Genomic DNA, 23,316 nt, shown 5'->3' on the forward strand with positions numbered 1-23,316 from the left:
CCCCCACAGCAGTACAGATCTGATGTAGCCAGAGCACCCTTTTCTAAGCGTTTTTCCTCAGGAATCCCTAAAAGTAATGTGACTTCCTACACAGCGTCTGCTGCTCAGATCATCTCTCAAGGTTTCTTCCAGCCCCTTGGTTGTGTAAAGGGACGGAAGGTCTGTGCATTTTGATGATCTAACTTCTAGGCTCTATTTTGAGGCAAACCATAAAGTAATATACAAATTTAATGAATTGGTTCAGCCATAAAAGAAATTGCCCAGAAAAGAGACATCTTCCAAATGGTCTTGATAAAAGATGGAAAGGGTCTGTCCTGTCCAAAGAAACCAGCTTTCTGGTACCCACAGCTTTCACCTGCACTGCCACATGGCCCTAGCGGGCAGTGGGTGGGGGCAGGACAACAGCCCTGGGTAAAGCAGGGACATTCTAGGCCAGGGCCATCAAGTGACAGAACTGCTGACCTGGTTGTGAATCCCACCTCGCCTGCCTGGTGGGGAGGTTATACTAGATTCTGTGTTTATCTAGAGACACAGCCTGCAAAGTCAGCATGGAGAAGGGAGTAAGGATGTCTCTGGTGAGCTACTTTTAACTCTATTAGTAATATGTTTATGAGGAGGAGATGTTAATTAAATATTTTCAAAGACATAACTAGCTAAAGATAGAAGACATAATCTTTGATGGGAGCCAGTTACAAAACATTTCATCTTTTAGAGGAGCCTGGTATCCACCCACGTTTGCTACAAATCAAGCCTCAGGGAGAGTCGCTAAACAAGAAATAAAGCTAGGACTTCAAACCTAGAAGTTACAGGTAAAGAGTTCATCTTCTGCCCAATCATTCAGGAAGTTTCTTAAACATTTGTAGCTTGGGAAGCAATGAACTGGGCTGATGCTAGTCCACGTGTGAGAGAACCATCTTTACCCTTTTCTACTTAAATGCAAAACAGGATAATTCTACCAAAAGATAAATATTTTCTCTTAGTGGAGCCCATGTTGTGTCACTCCCCAAATCTATGATTTGCTCAACTGACCCCTAAGTCAGACCTTGTTCTAAATGCTGAGGATCCAGCAACAAAGAAGATATTCCCTGAAGGGGCTTTTGTGCACAGGCGATGCAGACAAAGCTATCATTCATACTAGTGTGGAAAGTGCCCGCCAGGCTTGCACACAGGGCTCTCAGGGCACAGGGAGTGCAGGGTACACGCCTCAGCTGGACAGCACGGGGAAGGTTGGTTGTGAATGTCCTGCTGAGAATAACTTTCAAAGGGTGGATAGGAGTTGGCACATGGGGAAAGAGAGCAGGATGTTTCAGGTGAAAAAGGAACATCATGAAGGAAGGAACATGGAGCATTGGAGGAGCTCAGATGTGGGAGAGAAGAGTGTCTAAAGAATTGATGCTTCAGTCTTGATTTGATTGTGGAAGTCCAGATTCCTTTTTTAAAAGATGTCTCCGGCTTCAAGGTAGAGAATGGACTGGAGTGTGGGGGAGAAGAGTGTCTAAAGAATTGATGCTTCAGTCTTGATTTGATCGTGGAAGTCCAGATTCCTTTTTTAAAAGATGTCTCCGGCTTCAAGGTAGAGAATGGACTGGAAACCTTTATAATTGAATGGGGTCTATAGCTGGAACTCAGGGAAGCACTAAACTAGAATAAGAAAAACATGCATGTTTATGTTCACTAACCTTTCACTAAAATGTAGCACACATTATAAATGTAGGCAACAAGCCCAGGAGAAATCACAGATCTTTTCATTTTACATGGTTATCATTGTGGATATCCCAACATTAATACTCAGAAGACCTTTGGCTTCACCAGGCAGCCAAGGGGTCCACAGTAAAAAGGTTTAGGAACCCTGGATTGTGGAGAAAAGAAGTTGGAAACGGTGTTACTGAGTGAAGCAGTAACAGTGGAAACGGAGAGGAGGGTACAAATCTAAAAAAGCGTAAAAGGTAGAAAGTGGTAGGACCTGATGACAGATAATTAGGTGCTGTGGAATGACAAGTCTCTAGCATGACTCTCTAGTTTCTAGAATGGATGCCAGGGTGATGGTGCCACTCACCAAGACACAGACATCAGGATGGAGGAGGAACGGGTTGGGTTTTACGTGTCTGTCATCATAGGTCCTGGGGACATAGAGAGCTGGGCTGAAGAAATATGTAACTGAATGTGAACAAGAAGGTGGGGGTGGAAGCCAGGGCCATGGGTGGGATCTCCAGAACTGTGCATAGAATAAGAGGAGTTCAAAGAAGGAACTTGAAATACTCATTTTCAAGAAACTAGTAGAGGAAGAAGAGATTGAAAAGGAGCAGCAAAAGAAATTAATGAAAATCCAGGGCCTGTGTTGTCTCAGAAGCCAAAGGGAGAGGCACCACAGAATTCCAAGTGGAGCCCAACACTATCAGATGCTTCGGAGGTCAAGATGGAGAGGGGTTGAAAACTTTTGTTGCACTTAGCAATCAGGAAGTCCCTGGAAAACTCGACAAGAACAGTTTTCATTGGGCTGTGAGCTAAAGCAGACTGATGTGCCAAGAGTGAAAGAAGTGAGTTTGATCAGGAAAGGAAAGAAGAATGCAGACACCACAATAAAAGGACACCAGGGCCCTGGGAGGGTTCTGTCTTGTCTTAGAAATAAGTGAGATGTGACCGTGTGGGGTCATTGTTGACACAGGATTTCTGAGTAGGCAGACGGAGGGGTTCAGCTCCAAGCATGGGGATGGGGTGGGGGGTTGTCCCTGATTGTGTCCCTAGAGGGGCAGCAAGAGATGTGGGTTGTTGACACAGGATTTCTGAGAAGGCAGACGGAGGGGTTCAGCTCCAAACATGGGGATGGGGTGGGGGGTTGTCCCTGATTGTGTCCCTAGAGGGGCAGCAAGAGATGTGGATGCAGAGGAGTTTGTGGGTAGGAGAAGGAATTCACCATTCGCTGTCCCTGTCTATACAAAGCAGGCCAGCAGAAGCCAGCAGCAGATGAGCTGTTTGAGGAGACTCTAGAGAGGGAGGTCCTGGTTGCTGGAAAGCATCCCCAGGTGGACAGATTGCCCAAGAGGCTCAGCACCATGTCCTTCACTCTGGGTTTTATGGATTGCCAGGAGCCATTTTGGTTTTCTGGTTAACGCTGGATGTGTCTCCCAGACTCTGCATTATCTTTCCACTTGAAGAAAAATATAACTGATCCAGAGAGTTGCCCCTGGTTCTGCTCCTCACCTCCATACGTCAGTACCCCACCCTGTATTGCCCTGTATTTCAAAATCTCAGTGTCCACATAACCCAGTCCAGCCCTGGAGCCAGGCCATCACCTCTGCTTCCTCTTCAAGAAGGCCCACGTTCCACCCAGATTCAGGGGCAAAACAGTTTCCCACTAACAAAGTGTTTCACTTCATTATAGAGGTGAGATTCAGCAGGATTTCTCTCCCCATGAGTCCCTTATGGGCAGGAACTTTCAGTCTCCCTGATTTAGACAGACCATAGAATACTATCTGCTGGCTTAAGTCTTTGAGCAACTGGTTTCAAAAAGTTAAAAGTATCCGTTAGACATGGATAACCAACTATGAATGATTTTAACAGGTCTTTGAATAACTCATTTTAAGAAAGTTAACTAATCTCTGGATATGAATAATAAAAGGAAGTTGGTGTAATTTGCAGGGTGTTTACTGGTGACATTAATTCGTGATTAATGGTAGTTAAAGAAGACGCACATGGTTTCTATTCCCAACTATTACTGAACATGTCCTCAGGCGAATCCCTTAAGCACTCTGAGCTGCCATTTCTTTATCAATGAATTGGGAATGAGGATATCTGTACTTAAAGTATTGCTGACGAGACCAAATGAGGTAATATATGTGAAAGGCCATTCTTTGAAAACTATAAAAACAAAATTCTTTAAACTCCTGCACTTAACAAATATGACAGTTTGCTTACTAGGATAAAAACGGGGCATAAAACAGCAAGCTGTTTTTGTAATTTTAGTGTTTGTCCTAGGGTTTATGATATACATATTTTATTAATGAGTCTATCTTGAAGTGGTGTTGGACTACTTCCTCATGCCGCGTATGCCTTACCATGGTCTATCCCCAGTTTTCTTCCCATCCTTTGTGCCACTGCTGTCATAGTTACTTCCACATATTCTATGAACACACAATACATTGCAACTATTTTTGCTCTGAACAGTCAGTAATATTTACAAGCAATTAAAAATAGGAAAAAAAGAGTTTTATATTTACATATATTTATACCATTTCCAGTGTTCATTTTTCATGTAAATCAAAGTGTCTACTGGTATCATATTTCTTCTGTCTGAAGTTTTTTTTTTTTTTTTTTTGTGGCTGGTATAGGGATCTGAACCCTTGAAGAGTGTTATCAGCACCAAAGTATCAAAGTGAGCTAAACAGCCACCCCACCCCTTTTCTTCCCCTATCATTTCTTGAAATGCAGGAGGTCTGCTATCAGTGATTTTTTGTTTAAAAGTATTATTTCTTCATTTTTGAAAGACATTGCTGGGTATAGAATTCTACACAGGTTGACATCTTTTTTCTTTCAGCCCCTTAGATGTCACTCCATTATCTTCTGACTTGCATAGTTTTCGATGAGAAGTCTTCTGTAATTCTCATCTTTGTGACTCTCTTTGAAGTATGTCTTTTTTCTCTGTCTGCAGTCAAGATTTTCTCTTTGGTTTTTACCAGTTTGGATATATAAGATGTAAGATTTGGGGGTTTTGTTTGTTTTTGGTATTTAACCTCCTGAGTGACAAATATAACTGAATGTCAAATGTTCTTGGGACTTTAAAAATGAAATTTGTTTCTTCCATGGAATTGGTTAGCTCATGGTTTAAACATGTTTCCAGGGACTGCATGTAAATATGCTGAGATTTTCTTCATTCTTCAATGTAAGACTTGTCAGGAAGGGAGTTGCTAAGTCTTTTCTTCTCCTTGACAGCTGGAAGAGAAGACCGAGAAAAACTTGGGAGAACTAGGCTCCTCTGCTGAGAGCAAAGGGGCCTTGAAGAAGGAGAGAGAGGTGCACCAGAAGCTCCTGGCTGACAGTCACAGCCTGGTCATGGAACTGCGCTGGCAGACCCATCACAGTGAGAAGAATTGGAACCGGGAGAAAGTGGAGCTTCTTGAGCGCCTGGACAGAGAGCGGCAAGAGTGGGAACGGCAGAAGAAAGAGCTCTTATGGAGGATAGAGCAGGTAAGGGAGACCACTAGCAGAGAGGGGAGGCTGCTAAATGGACCTGGACACCAAGATCACTCAGAGAAAAAAAAACCAGGCTGCTTCATGGTACTGGCACATCAAGATATTGCATTGGCTTCCAAAGGAAGAGAGAGAAATGCTGGAATTTCTAGTGCTGGAGACCTAGGCTCATGCTCTTCCATCACACAAATATTTCATTATAAAATCTGTAGGTAATTTTCCTATGTGTGTATGTTGTTGAGTGTGGGGGGTAATAACTTTTAAAAGGAATTTAAAGAAAAAAAAAAGGAATTTAAAGACTAAATTTGAAAGCGGAGGTTATTTCAGGTCTTATTCAGTGATTTCTGCCAAAAAGCTCACTAACTTTTAAGTTTGCCACTAATGATGTGGTCATGGTGACTGCTCCAGCTTGAATGGAATTGTTGTCATTAGTAAAGAAATTGCTGAATTAAGTTGGAAGTCAGGCTGTTTGCTGGTGATTGTACCTGCTGTGGATAGTGCTGAGCTGTGATTAGAGAGGACCATAGTCAAGAGAGGTAATGGTAACCTCAGCATCTTCAACTAAACAATTCAGAAATTCAGGTGGATTTGGGGGGACAGGATGGAGTTGTTTTTCTAGTGCCCAGATAATCACTCTGCATTGCATCAGACTTTGAATAGTTTGCATAGTTGTGGTAGTTCCTGAGTGATGCACAAATTAAATTTTCACATTAAATTGATGAAGATTTGGAATTAGTACCCGTCTGGATTTTTACATAGTATACATTTTGTTTATTTCAGTCTGTCACGCTTATAAATTCATGAGGCCTCAAGAGAATTTATTAATCAATAAAAAACTGAGTTCAGGAAAAATCACCTCATTACTTTATTATAAATACCCATGCTGTCTGCATTTAGGTCAGGAGCATTTTCAAAAATGTGCTCCATTATCCACAGACACAGTGTCTGTGTTATGCAGGTACAAGGACAAATATCAGCTTAAGCATAGCATCGGATAGGGAGGAAGGGAGAATGAACTAAGTGGCTTAAAAAAAAAAAAGGAGCCTTTGGCTTAGAAATCATTGAGAAGAAAAAGATTCACTGCAGATAGGAAGGAGCTGATGTTCTTCCTAGATTTGATAACTCACACAAATGAGTCACCTTACTGATAGCTGATATGGCTCTGTTTCAAAATTCCCCAAATCCTATCAAGAGGAAAGTTGGCCATTTCCTGTTTGGCTTGGAAATGCAGCACTTGTGAAGAATCTCCTGTATTAAATCCCTTGTCTGTGCTCTACTGAATGGGTCAGTAGTTAGGTGGAAATTTTAGGGATAAAAGTAGCATGGTTACAAATCTATCATATCCAACTTTAGTTGGCCTGTGTCACAGTAACTCCCAGCATCTGCTACAAGGGGCTTCCTTCTTAGCCTTTGCTGTATGTCCCTCCTATACCCCAACAAAGCCATTGTGGTCCTTAGCATCCCCTTTGCCTGTTAGACATAGTGGCTTATTGGTCTTGTCACAGTCTTCATTTGTTTTGAAAGCTACACCTTGGATATGTTAGGCAAGTTTTTCAGATTTTTATTTTACTTTTTGAGAATGAGGAATTTCTAGCAAAGGAAAAATTAGTAAGACACATCTGATGATAGTGGACTTTTGAAACATTAATGACCTACGGATGAGAGAGTGCCTAAATTTTGGAAAGATAAGAGGGGTCAGGAGCTGAACTCCATTTCTAGGTGGTCAGTAATGCAGCATTTCTACCCACCTGACAGCCTCAGAACTCCAGTCCTCAAAGTGAGCACTGAGGATCTGCAGCACAGGAGTCTCAGGCACTCATCTGTGTGGTGGATCCCACAGTTTTTGTATAATGATTTCATAGCTGTTTTTAGAAGAGGATTCGTTACCAATGAACTGATGCTTTAGATATGCAACTATGGCTTTCAAAAATAAATTTGGCCTTTTTCCCCAAATAGTCAACACTTTTAAAGAAGATTTCATAAATCCCGGGGCCCAGCCCTGAAAATTAAGTAAAGCAGTTATAGGCATTCTCTGTAAAAGAGGAAATTGGCTTGGCGTGTATGGGTTTGTATAGATTTTGTTTATTAGTTCATGGGTTGCTCATTCATTTAACTTTTAGCCACACATTTCATAGATGTAGAGGAAATGTAATAACGTTCTTCACCATGTGTGCTTGACATCTGACTCCTTGGCAAGCCATGTAACTTTGACTGTGATACTCTAATACAGATGGTGAGACAAGTAGCACTAAATCCATTTTCCACTTTCAGAACACATGCTCCATACTTGCCCGGTGTCATTAAATTCCTGCATAATTTCTGTGCCATGTGAGGCATTCTGTGTGATGACTGACTGTGGGACTGTGGTTAAGGCCATGTCACACATTTCATCTATCTTGTCAGCATCTCTTGTCTCAATCCAAGTTTGGTTGGGGGTGGTTAACTTTTATGGAGTCACACTACATTTCTCCTTAGAATTACAATCTCAGCACACAGATAACGCAGGACTTGCCACCATACTCACTGTACTGACCCAGCTGAAAAGGAAAGCTTGTGTTATCCATTCTCCTTCTAATAACTTTCTTCAGTCAGCTGTCTTCATGACATGAAAAGCCATGCTTTTAAACCTGTTACAAAATGACCTTTTTTCTTTTGGGCAGTTGGGTAAAGTGGCACTCCTGAGGGTTTATTATTTCCTGTATTATTTGAAATGCAAATCTTTTAAATTTTTATGTGCATTAAAAGTTGTTCTTCTGCAAAATTGCAAGTACAATAGGTGCTGAAGCCTGATTTGAAATGACTCCCCTAGAAAACCCTGTCCTTTTAAGGACCCATGATTCTATTACAACACCCCAGAGGCATCTTAGCAGCAGATACCACCAGCTCAACCACTCCAGATCATTTTTAGGAAACCTAACACTTACCAGCTTTAGTGCAAGCTGCTCTTGGCTGCCTGCGTTTATTTCTGAAATCCCACTTTACTGAGCTAGAACAAGCTTGCTCATAGCTCTTCTTGTTCGTCATTTTTGTTCCCTCTTCACTCGCACCCTCAGCGCACATTTACAGCTTCAAGTGCGATTCTTGCATTTTAATTCCTCACCCAAAATAGCTTGGAGATGATCATGTGTTAAAACTAAATTGTGCTGACATGCATTAGATGAACATAATAAAAAGTTTTCCTTTTTATTTTTTCAAGGAAAGCATTTAGCATCTTTAAGAGAACTGCCAAGAGCTGTGCCATCAGGGAAGGGAGGGGAGCACGAGGGGCTGCGCTGCCAGTGGAGTGATGTACTTGTTGCCTGGTTTGACCACGAACCCACCTCAGACTCCAAAGTTTAAGCTCTGGATGCTTGAATCTACGTCTTTCTCATAAAATAAAGATGATCGTCTGGAACCTTTGTTCCACCATTCAGAAATTACTAAAAATGAGTGAAAGTCCTTTTCTCCCCTCTCTTCCATGATTTTCCTCCTGACAGTACACACACCGTACCTGCATCCACCTTGTGGATGAGCCTCAGGTTAGGACACAAAGATGCATTCAAAGGAGTTTTAGAATTTTCTGGCTTCATCTCAGTGTTTGAAGACCAAAAATCTTCCTTCAGGTCAAATCCAAATGTCACTTTCATCATTCAGATAATTTACTTATTCAAAAGAGCAGTCAAGCCAGTAGCATATGTGAGCTTGCCATCCCATAAAGACACTGTTAAAGATTCGTAGGTGGAAATAGTTCCTGGTCTCGATTGTGCTTTTGTGCATGTTTAGAAGGGGAGGCAGTGAGGGACTATCAGGAGAATGGAGGGGAAGCAAGTGAGGGCTTCTCAGAGGAGCAAGAGCATGAGCCCCACGAGCCATCTGCCAGCCATGCCAGCCATGCCAGCAGTCCCCTGTGATTTCGCAGAGGCTGCCTTCCAAACGGCCTCTGCAAGATCTCAGTCTTGTGCTGTAAAGGGAGCAAGGAAGGCATGTTCCTGTGTGCCCCAGGCCCAGTGAGCTTCACATGGGCCTGCAGAGTGGCATGGGGCCTGCTGGTGCCTGGGTGTGTAGTCCCATTTCACAGATGAGGAAACTTGCACCTGCTAGCCCACCAGCAAGCCACAGATCACAGTTCCAACTCAAGTCTTCCAACTGCAAGGGGTCCTGTTTTCCCATTACTGCTTTTGGAGTTACCAAGTCAGGCAAAACAAGTGTAACTACAAAGTATGTGCTTCTCCTCAGTCATAGCAGACTTTTGCTCACCTCTACAGCTAAGGTCAGTCCTCTCTAGCAAAGTGTGAGTTGTTTTTAACACCAATGGTTACAGCCCAGTTTGATGACCCGGTCCTATGACCTGTTCCAAATGATTTGGGTCTAGGTAGGAAAATCGAATTCACCCTCAGAAGTTTGCTCTCACTGATGGTGTTACACTGAGTATGGCTTGAGTTCTGAAGGTAATTCCAAAAGAGAGTTTTTAACATATTTAACAATATTAGATTTTAAAAAAATAAATGTGTAATTTCCCAAGGGCACAGTACTCAAAGTTATATACAATAATGTGTATTTGTGTCTGAAAGAATTGGTCATACCTGTGTGTGGTTACTGCACATTTTCTAGTCCAGATAAAATTGCGATTATTTTTTAAAAGCATGTATAATATTGTGTTACATTTTGAAGTTAATGTCAGAACTGTAAGAATATTTGCTTCTCACAAAATCTTTCAAAATTGTTAAGAAATTCAAAATTGTGGAGAAAAGATGGTCTTAGGGAGACCATAAGACAGAAAAGTGAGGCTAATTATTTTCATTTTCTAAACTCTCAAGTTGCAGAAAGAGAACAGTCCCCGGAGAAGTGGCAGTTTCCTCTGTGATCAGAGAGAAAGTGTCATCCGCCCCTTCTCCCACCAGGGCAGCCTCCATGTGTCCCGACCTGTGTCAATATGGCCCTGCACAGATGCTGACTCCACCCAATTTGAAGACCTGCCACTGTCGAAGCTAAAGGAATCAGACAGGTGCTCGGCCAGTGAGGACCTCTACCTGGATGCCTTGTGCCTAGACGATGAGCCAGAGGAGCCGCCGCCCCGCAGGCCCGAGAGGGAGTTCAGGAACCGCCTCCCCGAGGTCAGCCTGATGTTGTCCACTCTGGTTAACTATGCAGAATGAGGGAGCTGCCCTTGCACCCCACCGGCGTCTGTCAGATTCCCCTGCTGGCAGGTTCCAGTGGCTTTAACATATGGCAGCCTCTGAATGGAGTAAAGATGGAAACTTTACAGAGCTAAGGATTTGCATGGTGGCCCTGACCCTAAACTCCTAGTGTGCTCTGTGGTCAGTTTAACTTTGTCACCTTGCTTTGGGCTCAGAAATATTGGACTAGTGTCCTGTGTAGAAGGAAAGGTCTCACAAATGAGTGTGCTCAACAAAACACAGAGGAAGTAAATAATTCTGGGAAGTGTGTATTTTCAACTTTTCTTGAAATCACCATACAGTCTTCTGATTCCAGAAAACTAATAACTGATAAAATTCTGTTTTAAAGCAATTTCCTAGCATTTGGAAGTAGCAAATATTACTAAATAATGACATACTATAAATATCTTATTCTGGGCAAAGGGAAAAAAATCCAACACTTAGAAATCTTACATAAATTAGATTATTTCCAAATGGGTGAGCTAAGCTATGTACTGAAACTTCCACGGCATAGTATTAGTTATGAATCATTAGCTAGTGAATCAGTTTAGCAGTTGCTGTATCTGTCATTTGGTCTTCCAAACACTTGGTACTTAGAAGAGTTCGTGTCAAATCCTGTTGTTGAAATATGAGGAAATCATACTTCGGTCACACGTCACTGAGGTCAAGCGTGATGTGTATCATGTCAGCAATATGTAGCAGGTTGCAGGACATGTCACGTAGCAATATGTAGCAGTTCCACCTGTTTCATCTATTGGCCATCTCGTATGGTCCAATTTCATAGCAGAGAGAACATGGGACAGGGGCCGGAAGCCTCTGTCTGAGTTTCAGCTCTGTAGTGGCTGGGATGCCATACTCCTCTGCACGGCAGCGACAGGGATGTGCACCCTGTACTGGTTACTGTTCCCGGGAATATGTTTCCATTGCTGTCAAAGGCTGGCTTCTTCAAACCAGGTCAGCACCAGGGTGTTTTCTCAATAGACAGCCTTACATTAATGTTGCTATTTGTTGGTACCACTGTCCTCCTCCTCCTTAAGGGGAAGTTACTGTAACTTCTCTGACTTGAAATGGGAATGTTTAAAACCAAGCAAGGGTCCAAGCCTAAGGCTGTCACAACTTCTGTAGCAAGATTCAGACCAAGGGACCGAATTTCCTAACTGACTCTATCATCTCCCTTCCTCTCTCTTCTCTCTTTGTCTCTAACATACACACTCATACCCAGACTTACATAGGTAGACTTACAGGAGCTGGCTTTGAGATTCGTGTAATTGGTGAGGTTCTTTGAGGGGGTCCAGAGGAGCAGCTTCCTCTGTGACAGTTTCTAGCCAGAGCTTTCACTCCTGTGGGCTCCCCAAGGACTGCAGGAACTTCCACCCCCTCATCATACTGTGGATTCTACTTTTCCTGTCATACTTCAGAGAACACAGGGGCAGCAGCTCTCCTGACCACAGCTTGGCCTCAGTGTACACCTTAAATGCACTATTCTAAGAGAGCAAAGCGAAACAGATCACTTAAGCACGCGTGAGGCTCCCAGGCAGCGCAGGTGACCTGACTCAGACAATGTTATTTCTCCTTTATAGGAAGAAGAAAGTCACAAAGGGAATCTTCAGAGGTGAGTGAGATTGATGAAAATAATAGATTACTGAAATAAAAATCTCTTGATCTTAAAATTCTGTCTTGTCAAAGCAATATTTTAGCACTCTCTTCAAAACAACTTAAAATTAAGACTTCTGAATTAGTAGCTGCTTTATTACGATTTATTTCATAAATATGGCATTGTTTATTATTAGCAACAAAAAAGCCAGACATGCCATGTTTGTGCATGTATTGTTTTATGGTAAGGACTTTTTAATTATAGTCATGTCACATATCCAGAGGGATGCTTATGTTCAGTGGTTTTTGAGAAGTCCATGGAAACCTCTTTCTTCTCACTTTAAAGTCTGGAAAAAATCCCTCTTGATATGCTATGAGACATTTTATATACTGTATATTTAAAAGCTCTACTATGAGGATTTATTAATTTTTCCTGGCAGTAATCCTTGAAGAAAGTATATAGTGGTTGATGTTAGTTACGTACCAATTTTTTCCTTCCCAAACCAGTTTCCTCTGGTTTTACTTTTTCTTTATTCTATAGATGAATACATACCATTTCCACTATATGGAATTTTTCTCAGGCAATTCGCCATTTGCAGACTTCTTCCTTCTTGATTTTCCTGAGCACCTCACGTCTGGAAATACTGTCTCCTCCCCATTCTGCACCATCAGATCCATGCAGCTCAGAGCTGCCTGGGCAAATCTCTGTCCTTCACATTCTGTCTTTTCTGGTCATTTCAGGCAGTACCGGGCAGCCTGTGAGCTCGTGCTCTAGAGCCAAACAACCTGGGTTCCAATCGCTCTGCTTCTCACTAGCCACTTGACCTTGGGCAGGTTATTTACCTGCTTTGTGCCTCAGTTTCCCCATGTATAAATTGGAGGTAATGTGTTAATACACATGAAACAATTAAAGCAGCTCCGGGCACGGAATAAACAGTAAACAAATTTTGGCTGTCACCGCCCCTACCCCCTTCCCCAGCAGCACCACACAGCATACCGAGGCAGGGTCATAACCACCCTCCTCTCCTGCCCAAGCCATCGACTTTTCTCTCTCCTGCCTGCACACTAGCTATGAGTATTTACCTACCTTACTTGCTTCTGTTAATCTCAAAAGTAATCCATGCTTGTTGTAAAATGTAAACAGTATCAAAATGTCCAAGTAAAAAGATGGTGTGCCCGCCCCACCTGCCCCTTTCCCTCTCACTCATGACCATTCACCATGCATCCTCTGTGCTCTCCTCTGCACATCTGCACCTGCTCCAGGCGCAGCCTGGTTTTGTAGTAGTTGCTGTTGCAGTGGCCACTGCTAAGCAACACCTGTCCTTTCTCTGTCCTCATCGCCTCTGCTCCACCCTATCCATCCAAGCCCCAGAGGCACAAAGTCCCACCCATGCAGGTGCCACCGATTTAAATCTGAGAACTGTTCTCTGGTGGTCAAAAGTGGGATGTAAATGAGCAGCATCCGCAGAAACGCAGAAAGGGTCAGGGTCTGGTGGCTGCTGAGAGCTAACAGCCCTCAGTAATGAGAGCTCTGCGGCTCATCATAAATTCAGCAATTCCTTGAATTGGCCAGAAGCAAGGAGATGAAATCATACTTGCCAGAAATCTCAAGACCTAGCCACAAATACACCTGTTCCTTCCATTTCCTTTCATTCCTAGCACAGGTTACAGCAGCTTGCTGTTATTCAGAGGGCCATGGAACTGCTGGTAGATTATTTCTAACCTAACACTGTCACTTTTAGCCCATGGTGGTTACCACAGAGTGCGTGCCTTGCCCCGGGTAAAACATCTGTCAGCAAAGCTGCCCAGAGCGTCGCTGGTCTGTGCACCGGCCATGCAGCACATGGACTGGCTCAGCAGCACCCACTGCTGGCCTCACCACCATAATGGATCCTGCCTGGGACCCCTTTGGCAGGGCCAGGCTGGTTTAGGAAGGACCCTAGGCATTTAAACCTCTGTTTGGGGGAGGTGGAGGGGAATGTTAATATGTCCTGTGAGAAGCTAGTCCAGTTGCAAAGAAGTGAGTCTACGTATACTTGACCTCCCTGCCCCAGCCCAGCAAGAGAAGAGGGATTCCAGGCCAAACAGCTTCTGTTGCCTGAGCCGGCAGGCACAGCCAGCACCCAGTCTCCTCCCTGACCACCAGTTCTGTGCCCTGGCTGGGGGGGCACCCTGGCCACCTCCTGTCTTAGCATGCCTGTGCTCTCAGCACTTCTACAGCGCCTGCCCAGGCGCAGGCAGAGGAGGCATTCAGGAAATTCACATCAAACCAAAATACAGTCAGCCCTGCATATTCATGGGTTCCACATTGGTGGATTCAACCAATTGCAGATTGAAAATATTTGGCGAAAAAACTGTACTGAACATTTACAGACTTTTTGTTCTTACCATTATTCCTTAAACAGTACTGTATAACTATTTACATGGCATTTACCCTGTATTAGGTATTACAAGTAATCTAGAGGTGATTTAAAGTGTACCCAGTCTCCCATGGGAGAGGGACAGCTGTGTGTTGAATTAAAGTGCTAACGTGCTGAGGCATCCGCACCCAGATCTGTGTCTCTGGTGGCAGCGTACCAGACTCTGGCTGTTGCTTCAGAGCTCCTGTCTTCAGCCGTGTGCTCCTGTGTCTGAGGGAGTTTTTCCTCGTACCTTGGAACAAAGGAGGATCACAGGCAAAAAGCAGACTTGGCCATAAAGAAGGGAGCAGAGGAGGAGGGGAGAACTGAGCCCCATTGGTGAATCTGGGCGGAGCCAGATGGAATTTTTGTTTGAAATAGTGTTTGGGAATTATGCACCAATCTGGTTATGTTTCCACTTCTGTCCTCCTTTCTGCATCTTCCAAGTGGCCTTTGGAGGTTGTTAGTGCTTTGAGCCAATAGAGGATGAGGCTGACTGGGTGAAAGGACACTTTGGATTGTAGCTATTTTGCTGGGGTCTCTCCCCAGATGCCATTAGTGACTGTAGATAGGACTGTGGGATGTCACTGTATGGGGTGAGCACCTGCCTGATGCCTGGACCTCAGTAAGCCCACATGGGGCTGTCACTGGAGGTGCCCCTTGGTGGTGGGAGATGCCCAGCCATGGTTTGGCGTTGATCTGAGACTGCCATGCAGCCCACTTCCACCTGTTTCCACATCCTTAAGGTGGTCTGTATTCAATTCTGACCAGCCCACGGCTCCAGGAACAATTCCAGAGCCATAAGAAGTCCCACAGGCTCCCGTGGCTCAGTTCATGGGTGGAATGTCAGGCAGCTGACAGCGTTCACAGTCTCGGGGGAGGTGGCACCTGCAGGGGTCCCCTGCACACAAGGCCAGGCACAGGTGCATAGTGTCAGGGTTCTCTGGTGGTGCTGATGTCCTCTTCTTTCCCTCCTTTTCCAGGGTGGTGTCTGTGTCCTCCATGTCCGAGTTCCAGCGCCTGATGGATGGCTCCCCCTTCCTGCCTGAGAAGGGCCTACCATGTGCCAGCAGCAAGGAGGACATCACTCCACCCCTGTCTCCTGACGACCTCAAGTACATCGAGGAATTCAACAGCAACAGTTGGGACTATGCGCCCACCAGGGACCATGGCGGGGCTGGGACCAAGCGGCCCCCAGACATCTGGACAGACAGGACTGAGGTGGGGCAGGCAGGGCACGAGGCCGCCGCTGAGCCTTTCCCCAACTCCTCCTGGTATCTGACCACAAGTGTCACCATGACCACAGACACCATGACCAGCCCAGAGCACTGCCAGAAGCAGCCATGGAGGAGCCATGTGGTCGCTGAGCAGTTGGGGGTGCGCATGCTGCATAGCCCTCCCACTGTCCACAGGGTTGACAGCATCACGGCAGCGGGTGGTGAGGCTAGGGGCCGGCTGGACCCTGAGGGCCCCTTTCCCACGAGCAGAGCCCGAGGGAGCCTGGCAGACGCCAAGGGGGACCCTCCGGACTCCGTCCTCGGCAGGTGGCCTTGTGCTCCCTCCAGACACCCTCGAGACTTCGTGGAGGGGGCGCTCTGTCCCCTCGACAGTCCCCTTTGCACCCCACTAGGTTTTGCCTCCCCACTGCACAGCCTAGAGATGTCCAAGAACATGAGTGATGACATGAAGGAGGTGGCCTTCTCTGTCAGGAATGCCATCTGCTCTGGTCCCACCCAGCCACAAGTCAAGGATACAGCCTGCCAGACCAATGGGTCCCGGACGACGGGGACGCAGACCGTCCAGACCATCACCGTGGGCCTGCAGACCGAAGCCCTGCGTGGCAGTGGCGTCACCAGCAGCCCCCATAAGTGTCTCACGCCAAAGGCTGGGGGCAGCACCACACCCGTGTCATCCCCTTCCCGCAGCCTTAGGAGCAGGCAGGTGGCCCCTGCCATCGAGAAGGTGCAGGCCAAGTTTGAACGCACGTGCTGCTCCCCCAAGTACGGGTCTCCCAAGCTACAGAGGAAACCTCTCCCCAAAGCTGACCAGCCCAATAACAGGACCGCACAAGGGACAGCCCCAAGAGGGTACAGTGAGTCAGCCTGGGCCCGGTCTACCACCACGCGGGAGAGTCCTGTGCTCACCACCATCAACGATGGGCTCTCCAGCCTCTTCAATATCATTGACCACAGCCCTGTGGTGCAGGACCCCTTCCAGAAGGGGCCGTGGGCTGGAAGTCGGTCTCGTTCAGCAGAGCCCCAGCCAGAGCTGGGCCTGGGCCAGGAGACAGGCACCACCAGCTCCCGAGGAAGGTCACCCAGCCCCATTGGGGTGGGCTCAGAGACATGCAGGGAAGACGGGGGAGAGGGCACACTGGTGAAACAGGACCTATCTGCACCCCCTGGTTACACGCTCACCAAGAACGTGGCCCGGATTCTCCACAAGAAGCTGCTGGAACACGCCTTAAAGGAGGAGAGGAGGCAGGCCTCCCACGGCCCCGCAAGTCTTAACGGTGACAGCCACTCAGGAGAAATGGGCATAACTGAACCAGGGCCCATGGAGGTAATGAATGCTGAGCATCCCACACCCTCCCCTCCAGTTACCTCCACTTAACTGTCCTGTGTCCAAGCCCAGGTTGCCCTCAGCCATTTGATTTCAGGAATCATCTGTGATTGATTGTGAGCTGGGAGGCGCTGCAATTATGGCAGAATGGAATAGGCAGAAACACAAACCCAGAGTGACCTCTTAAAGATTTCACTTTAGTGTTCGCAGAAAATCACTGAGGACATGGTTTTGATTCAGGTTCTGTCCTCTTGTCCAAGTGGTAGATCCTTCTTTGTTTATCTGGCCTTTTAATTTGGGATCATAGTTTGCCCTCTTTCTGTGTGAATCTGTGTGTGGATGGGGGAAACTAAGAGTTGAGACTGGGCTTTCTGCAGGTTACAGAGCTTCACGTGTGACAGCATCAGGGGGAGAGGGTTTGGGCCTCGTGGGCAGAAGCACATCCTGGCAGGGACTACAAGAAGGATGTGTGCATTCCAGGGTGGCTTCAGTGCAGAGCAGCAGCCTGGCATCCCACACATCTTCACCCTCTTTGTGCGCATGGACTGCCCCCCAGCAGTAAAACCAGGTGAAACAGGTCAAGTCAAAATCCTGCCCTAAACGATACAATGACAATCATCCCCCCTGACATTAGTCACAAATCAGCCAACCTTGAATTCTGTCCTGATACATGTCTGCACGTGGTATATGTGTACACACCACTGTCAGAAACAATCCCACTTCCGCTCCAACGATGAGCAGAGTGAAACAGAGCCCAATGGTGACGCTGGTGGTGACAGCTGTGGTGCTGCCGCCTTCACGGTTTGTGCAGCACAGAGAGGACACATCTGGCCACCGAGTAATCCCGACTCGCAGGAGCTGGGATGGGCAAACTCCTCACTGCAAACAGCAGACCCTGTAGTGTGCTACAGGCGGGGCGCACCTGCTGCCTCTCCTGCCTCCCAGGTGAGGCGAGGAGGACGGCCTGCCTCCTGCGTCACCCGACCCACGTCTCCACAGGGGGAGAAATGGTAGTTGGGTTCCCGGTCTGACCCACCAAGGAATATTTAACTCAAAATAGAGTTTAAATCTGAAATACGGCAAACCATGTGGAATTGTCAAAGACCTACATGCAGAAATGGCAATTCCACATGTCTCACCCTAATACAGATATTGATAGCACATAGCCTACATGTCCCAAAGAGCTGAGTCTTTGTGATGGAGTTGTTCACATGCTCTGAGGAGGATAGACACTGCTGGTTGGGTGACAAGTGGTGTCTTCTAGGCCTTCTGTTACACCGCCACCCCCCATCCCTGTCCCTCTGGGGCCCTCAGACCCTCAGGTAAGTACTCGCTGATCACATGACCTGCCTTGGGGCTCTGGAGAAATCAACAGAAATGAGAGCTTTGTCCTAAACCATTAACTGGCTGTGTCTGCAGTGTCTGATTATATTAGAGACTAAACAGAAATTAATTGTTAGGAACCGAAAAATGTCTTGAGTTAGCAAGCAATGTGTAATAAAGAAAATAGTTTCATGACAGAATCACAGCACTATGGCATGAAATGGTTTTATCAGGACAAAGCTGTGCCCTGTGCTTTGTCCTCTGCAGAGTATGGATTTAGATTTTCTCCTTACTCCATGTGTTTGCTCCCCAGAGAAATGACTGGAAGAGAATAATGAAGGAAGTCTCAGTGACTCAGAACCTGCCTGGAGCATTCACTGGCAGCATGTAAATGCCATGGGTTCTTTTCTCCTTCTCTCTTGGAATTCTGTTTGTTCTAGATTCCTGTGGAATTATTTCTTGTTTGAGTTGACTTAATTTATTAGGCCCATTGGAGACCTCTTCCCATCTCTCTGTAAATGATTCTAGATTTTCATTCCAGAATCACCAGAACTACTTCTGACTTCCCAGCCCACTCTGAGCAACCTGGATGGCACTCAGATATCTAGACAGAGGGCGACTTAGCAACAGGAATCCTCCCTTTCCCACCTCGGTCTCACCCCCCCAGCAGCAGGGGCCTCTTCCTGGTGAAGCCGTGGCACCAGCTCACCAGTACAGAGAGAGGCGGGGATTAGGAGTTCTGGGGGAAAGAGGATGATCTGAAGGTGGAACACTGTCCCTCCCTCCCACATCCACACGGAAAGTGTGAGGGGAAGTTCTGGTGTGAGCAACGGGAGCTTGATCGCTGTGGCCAGATGACCCGGCCGCACAGTGGCCTCTGTTTCAGTTATAGCAGCCATGCGATTTCCAGCTCCCGAAGTGCTGTTTGCTTGTTTTTTGTCTTTTTTTGTGTCCGGCAACGGATCGCAACCCTCAGTGTCGCGCCCGTACCGGACCGGGACCGGCAACGGGATCGCAACCCTCGGTGTTGCACCCGCACCTCGCTCAGCCAGTGAGTGGGAACCGGTCTGTATGTGGGATCCGAACCTTCAGCGGGAGCGCCGCCGCACTTCCCAAGTGGCGCACTGCAGCAGTGCGCCACCGGGCCGGCCCCCCGAAGTGCTGTTTGAAAGGTTAAATGCCAAAGGGCAGCTCGGGAGGCACAAACACCAGAAGGTCTATGTTGCCCTGCCAAGTCGGTCACTTCTTGGCTCTGTGTCAATTGCCGAGGACAGGCCTGCATGCTGAGCACCAGTGGCTTCCCCACGCCTGCCTCGGAGTGAATGTGCCACATCTGAGGGACCTCCAATCTGTCCCAGTGGCCATTCCCAGGTGGCAGTGACACTCCTCTGCCACCAGCCTGTTGCCTTTAAAGCTTTAAACCTTTACTGTTCTCCTGTTTGCAAAATACTTTCCAACCTACTTGCTTTTCTTTTCTTTCTCTGTCTCTTCTGTCCAGAACCAAACTGTCTTACTAACTGCCCCCTGGGGACTCTAGCCCTGCTGCCTCACGCTGTAAGTGCCTTCTTCCTCGTTTCCCACCTGTCTGGAGAGGGCGTGTTGTGTCTGAGACTCATCATCTGAGGGAGATCCGCTCAGTGCAGGTGCCCCATGCTTGCCCCGGGATCTGGAGGGTTAGCTCATCCCCAGGAACAGATTGGCAGCCCAGACACTCGAGGGTTGACCCCTCAGTGCACAGAAAGGTCTTTAGTTAACAGAGATCCTGCTGAGATTTCCCTCTTGTGCAGCCTGCAGCCAGTGTGCTTTCAGAAGGGTGAAGGGATGTTGGCCAGGAAGGGTCTTGCCTGAGCCCAGCCTCCATCAGCCCTGTGTCCCCAGCCACCCACTCCTGCTCACCAGTATTTCGGTCTCATGTGTGCATTGCCACATGCTGGATAAGGTGTGACCATAATATGATCAGGCTTTTCTCACCATTTCAACAACCATACCAGAAGGAATAAACCTAAATGCCTCTTGTCCTTCCAGGTGAGCACTGTAGGTGACAAAGTAAGTGCTCGATGAAAATTTAGTGAATGTATAGACAGCAAATCCATCCAGATACTGAGAATTTCTCTCAACACCGTCTTCAGAGCCTAAACTGAGGCACACAAGAGAATGTGTGCTTTGATTTTGAGCAAGGATATAGTATCCCATTCACCACCAGCCTTAACTTGGAAGTGTTAAGTGCAAAATATAACGAGCTGTCAAAGACAAAAGATGTGTCCCCATGAAAAAATGACAACAAAGGGAGAAGGTCATTTCCAAGACAGGTGCTACAGGGCAGCATCTCAAGATAAAATGTCCACATAGCCTGCCATGGTGGCACTGGACAGGTATTTCTGGTTGTCATGGTGACCGTTAGCATAGTGGTTTTTTTTTTTTCTTTTTTGTGACCGGTAAGGGGATCACAACCCTTGACTTGGTGTCGCCCATACCGCGCTCAGCCAGTGAGCACACCGGCCATCCCTATATAGGATCCGAACCCGCGGCAGGAGCGCCACTGCACTCCCAGCGCCGCACTCTCCCAAGTGAGCCACGGGGTCGGCCCAGCATAGTGCTTTCTAGTAGAGGCTTCTGCCCTGGCCATACAAAGTGCCAGCCACAAAAGAGGCAGGGAGCAGGAGGAAGTCCCTCCAGCACTGATGCTCCTTTCCACTCGCCAGGGAGGCGGGGAGCCACCTTGGCCCATAGCTCTTCCAGAAGCCTGTGGGTCCTATGCCACCATTGGGCCATGCCACCTCACAGGCCACCTCCACACATCCCCGCCATGTCCCAGCTTCTCATCCCACTGTCATTGCCCACTCAACACAGCCTTCTCTCTTCCCCCACTGTTGTTCCCCTACTCCACTGGCTAATCTCTCATTCTGGTCTTTTCGGTTGCTCGTCATTATCTCTTTAAATCCTCCGACTCACTTTGTGGGTCCTGGTTCAATGTCATTCATCCTGTGCCTTCCATTGATGTGGTTCACCATCTTGGCTTTCAATGTTTGAATGTCATTTGGGCAGACGAGGTCCACTCATGCCACAGCTTTTACATTTCTGTGAATCAGCGAATTCCAAGGGTGGGCGTCCTTGTTCCCTGACTTGCAGTCTAAGGACAAGTAGCTCAACAGTCTTAAAAAACAAAAAGAACCCTAAGAATAAGGATTACAGGATATTGACACCATGGTCAAGAGAGTCCCACGTTACCTGTTCTTAGAACAATAAGATGCCCGTAACATAAAATCACACGTGCACTCTGATTCTACTCAGTAAAATGCTGCTACGATGAAGTGTTATTAAAGAAAATGAAGCCTAAATTACAATTTCTGCCTGCAGCATTTTTCCATATCATGGAAGTTTAACATACTGCCAGCTGGTTAGCAATAAACAGGAGCTGAGTTCATTTTAAGAGGAGTCTCATTGCTGACACAGCTGGATGAAATCACAGCTCTCTTCACGGGCCCCAGCACATCAAGGACCTGTAGGATCGGTTCCAGGGTTCACTGAAGCTAAATAGATCATTCAAGAGGGCCAAGTGACGGATCAGCTGGGTTGGAATACGATGCTATAGCCTATGGCGCCACGTTCAGTCACTCTGCCCAGTCTATACGAGGGGTCTTCAGAAAGTTCATGGGAAGGTTTGTACTACCTTTTAATTCCATGTTTCCATGAACTTTTTGCAGCACCCTCGTGTGTTCCAGCCCAACACTGAAGGAGCTCTGTGAGCAGGTTCATCTCACGAGATTATCATATTTTGATCATATCTTGATACCATCCCATTCATGTCATTGGTCATTTATGTTGAATTTACTTATCATTTAAGTTATTCTCCATGAGCAAAATATTAATATTCAAAAGTTGCCGTGGTTTATTCCATTTGCCTTGAGTCTGTTGAGAAGTGTGTTGGGGGAATGGCCCTATGGTGACATGCCAGTCTGAGTAACCCTGTCTTCCTCTCTCGACTCTGAAGGAACTACCTTGTTCTGCACTTGCTCCGCCCCTAGAGTCCTGCTTCTCTAGGCCCGAGAGACCAGCAAACCGTCGCCCTCCATCCCGGTGGGCCCCACAGTCCCCGACTGCCTCACAGTCTCAGTCACCTGGAGACCTGACGTCTTTGGAGGAGCATGGTGACGAGGAACCACCAGAGGAGAAGCCACACCCATGATTCCAGCTTGCATGGATTATCACCGAATAATTCACTGTAACCTGCATAACCACACCATCTTCACCAACCAGACTCTGCCCACAAGAAGAGATCTAGTTTTCTCAAGGTCAAAGAATGTTTTTTAAAAACACACAGCTGCTGAATGTTCAACCTGTGAAACTGAGATGTTTCTAGAATGAAACAGTAAATGTGCCTGTAATAACTTAATTTTTTTCATAGCTCAGAAAACTATTTTTGTCTCCATCTTTTTTACACACAGTATATTAAACAAAAGAGGTAAATAAGGTATAAAAAGATATAAAAATAAAAGTTTTAAGAATGTACATTTTAAGAGATTCTGAACACCACTGCTGTCAATACTGACTGCCTCTCTGTTAAATTTGCACTGTTACATTTTGGTTTGGTTTATTTCCATGTTGAATTAGAGTGTTTTAAGTTAATTTTATTTTGTCAGTATTATGTACTACTCTTAAAGAAATTTTTAAATGCTTTAGACTGTCGGATTCAGTGACCTTTTTGTAGTGAAAAAGCCATGAAGCCAGTAGATAAGACAGATATTCTATAAACTGGAGGGGATACAGGTCAACATTTTTGAGGTACAGAGTCCTCAGATGGGCTTAGAAAATTCTCTGTGTAATCCACATATTATTCTACTTGACTTGCACATCTTTGGTGCACGTACATACTGCTACTGCGTCCTCACCGTCACCTAAATGTGAGTCAGTCTGTTCCACTGTAACACGTCGTGAATTTCCTTGTACTGTACTTTTACTGTCAGTCCTCTTGCATTGACGATACTACAGCAACAACATTTTTAAATTATTGTTAAAAGACTAACTGGCAATGTACAGAGTTTACTCAAACTGTTCTTGTTTAAAGAAAAGCACTACAGAAAGTCACGAGGATACCA

General features: G+C 46.2%; 1 protein-coding gene across 1 annotated transcript in view; it reads left to right on the forward strand.

The window, feature by feature from the left end:
* MTCL1 (microtubule crosslinking factor 1) overlaps positions 1 to 22,297 on the forward strand; it is a 56,639-nt gene extending 34,342 nt beyond the window's left edge. Inside the window, exons 9-14 of the mRNA XM_008591130.1 lie at positions 4,930 to 5,184; positions 9,984 to 10,280; positions 11,924 to 11,955; positions 15,319 to 16,897; positions 19,719 to 19,774; positions 22,212 to 22,297. Of these exons, the coding sequence (XP_008589352.1) occupies positions 4,930 to 5,184; positions 9,984 to 10,280; positions 11,924 to 11,955; positions 15,319 to 16,897; positions 19,719 to 19,757 (2,202 nt within the window). The 3' untranslated portion in view covers positions 19,758 to 19,774; positions 22,212 to 22,297. The remainder of the gene's footprint in view (positions 1 to 4,929; positions 5,185 to 9,983; positions 10,281 to 11,923; positions 11,956 to 15,318; positions 16,898 to 19,718; positions 19,775 to 22,211) is intronic.
* Positions 22,298 to 23,316: the final 1,019 nt, after the last annotated feature.

Source organism: Galeopterus variegatus, unplaced genomic scaffold, assembly GCF_000696425.1.
Source record: "Galeopterus variegatus unplaced genomic scaffold, G_variegatus-3.0.2 Scaffold6681, whole genome shotgun sequence".
Classification (NCBI taxonomy): domain Eukaryota; kingdom Metazoa; phylum Chordata; class Mammalia; order Dermoptera; family Cynocephalidae; genus Galeopterus; species Galeopterus variegatus.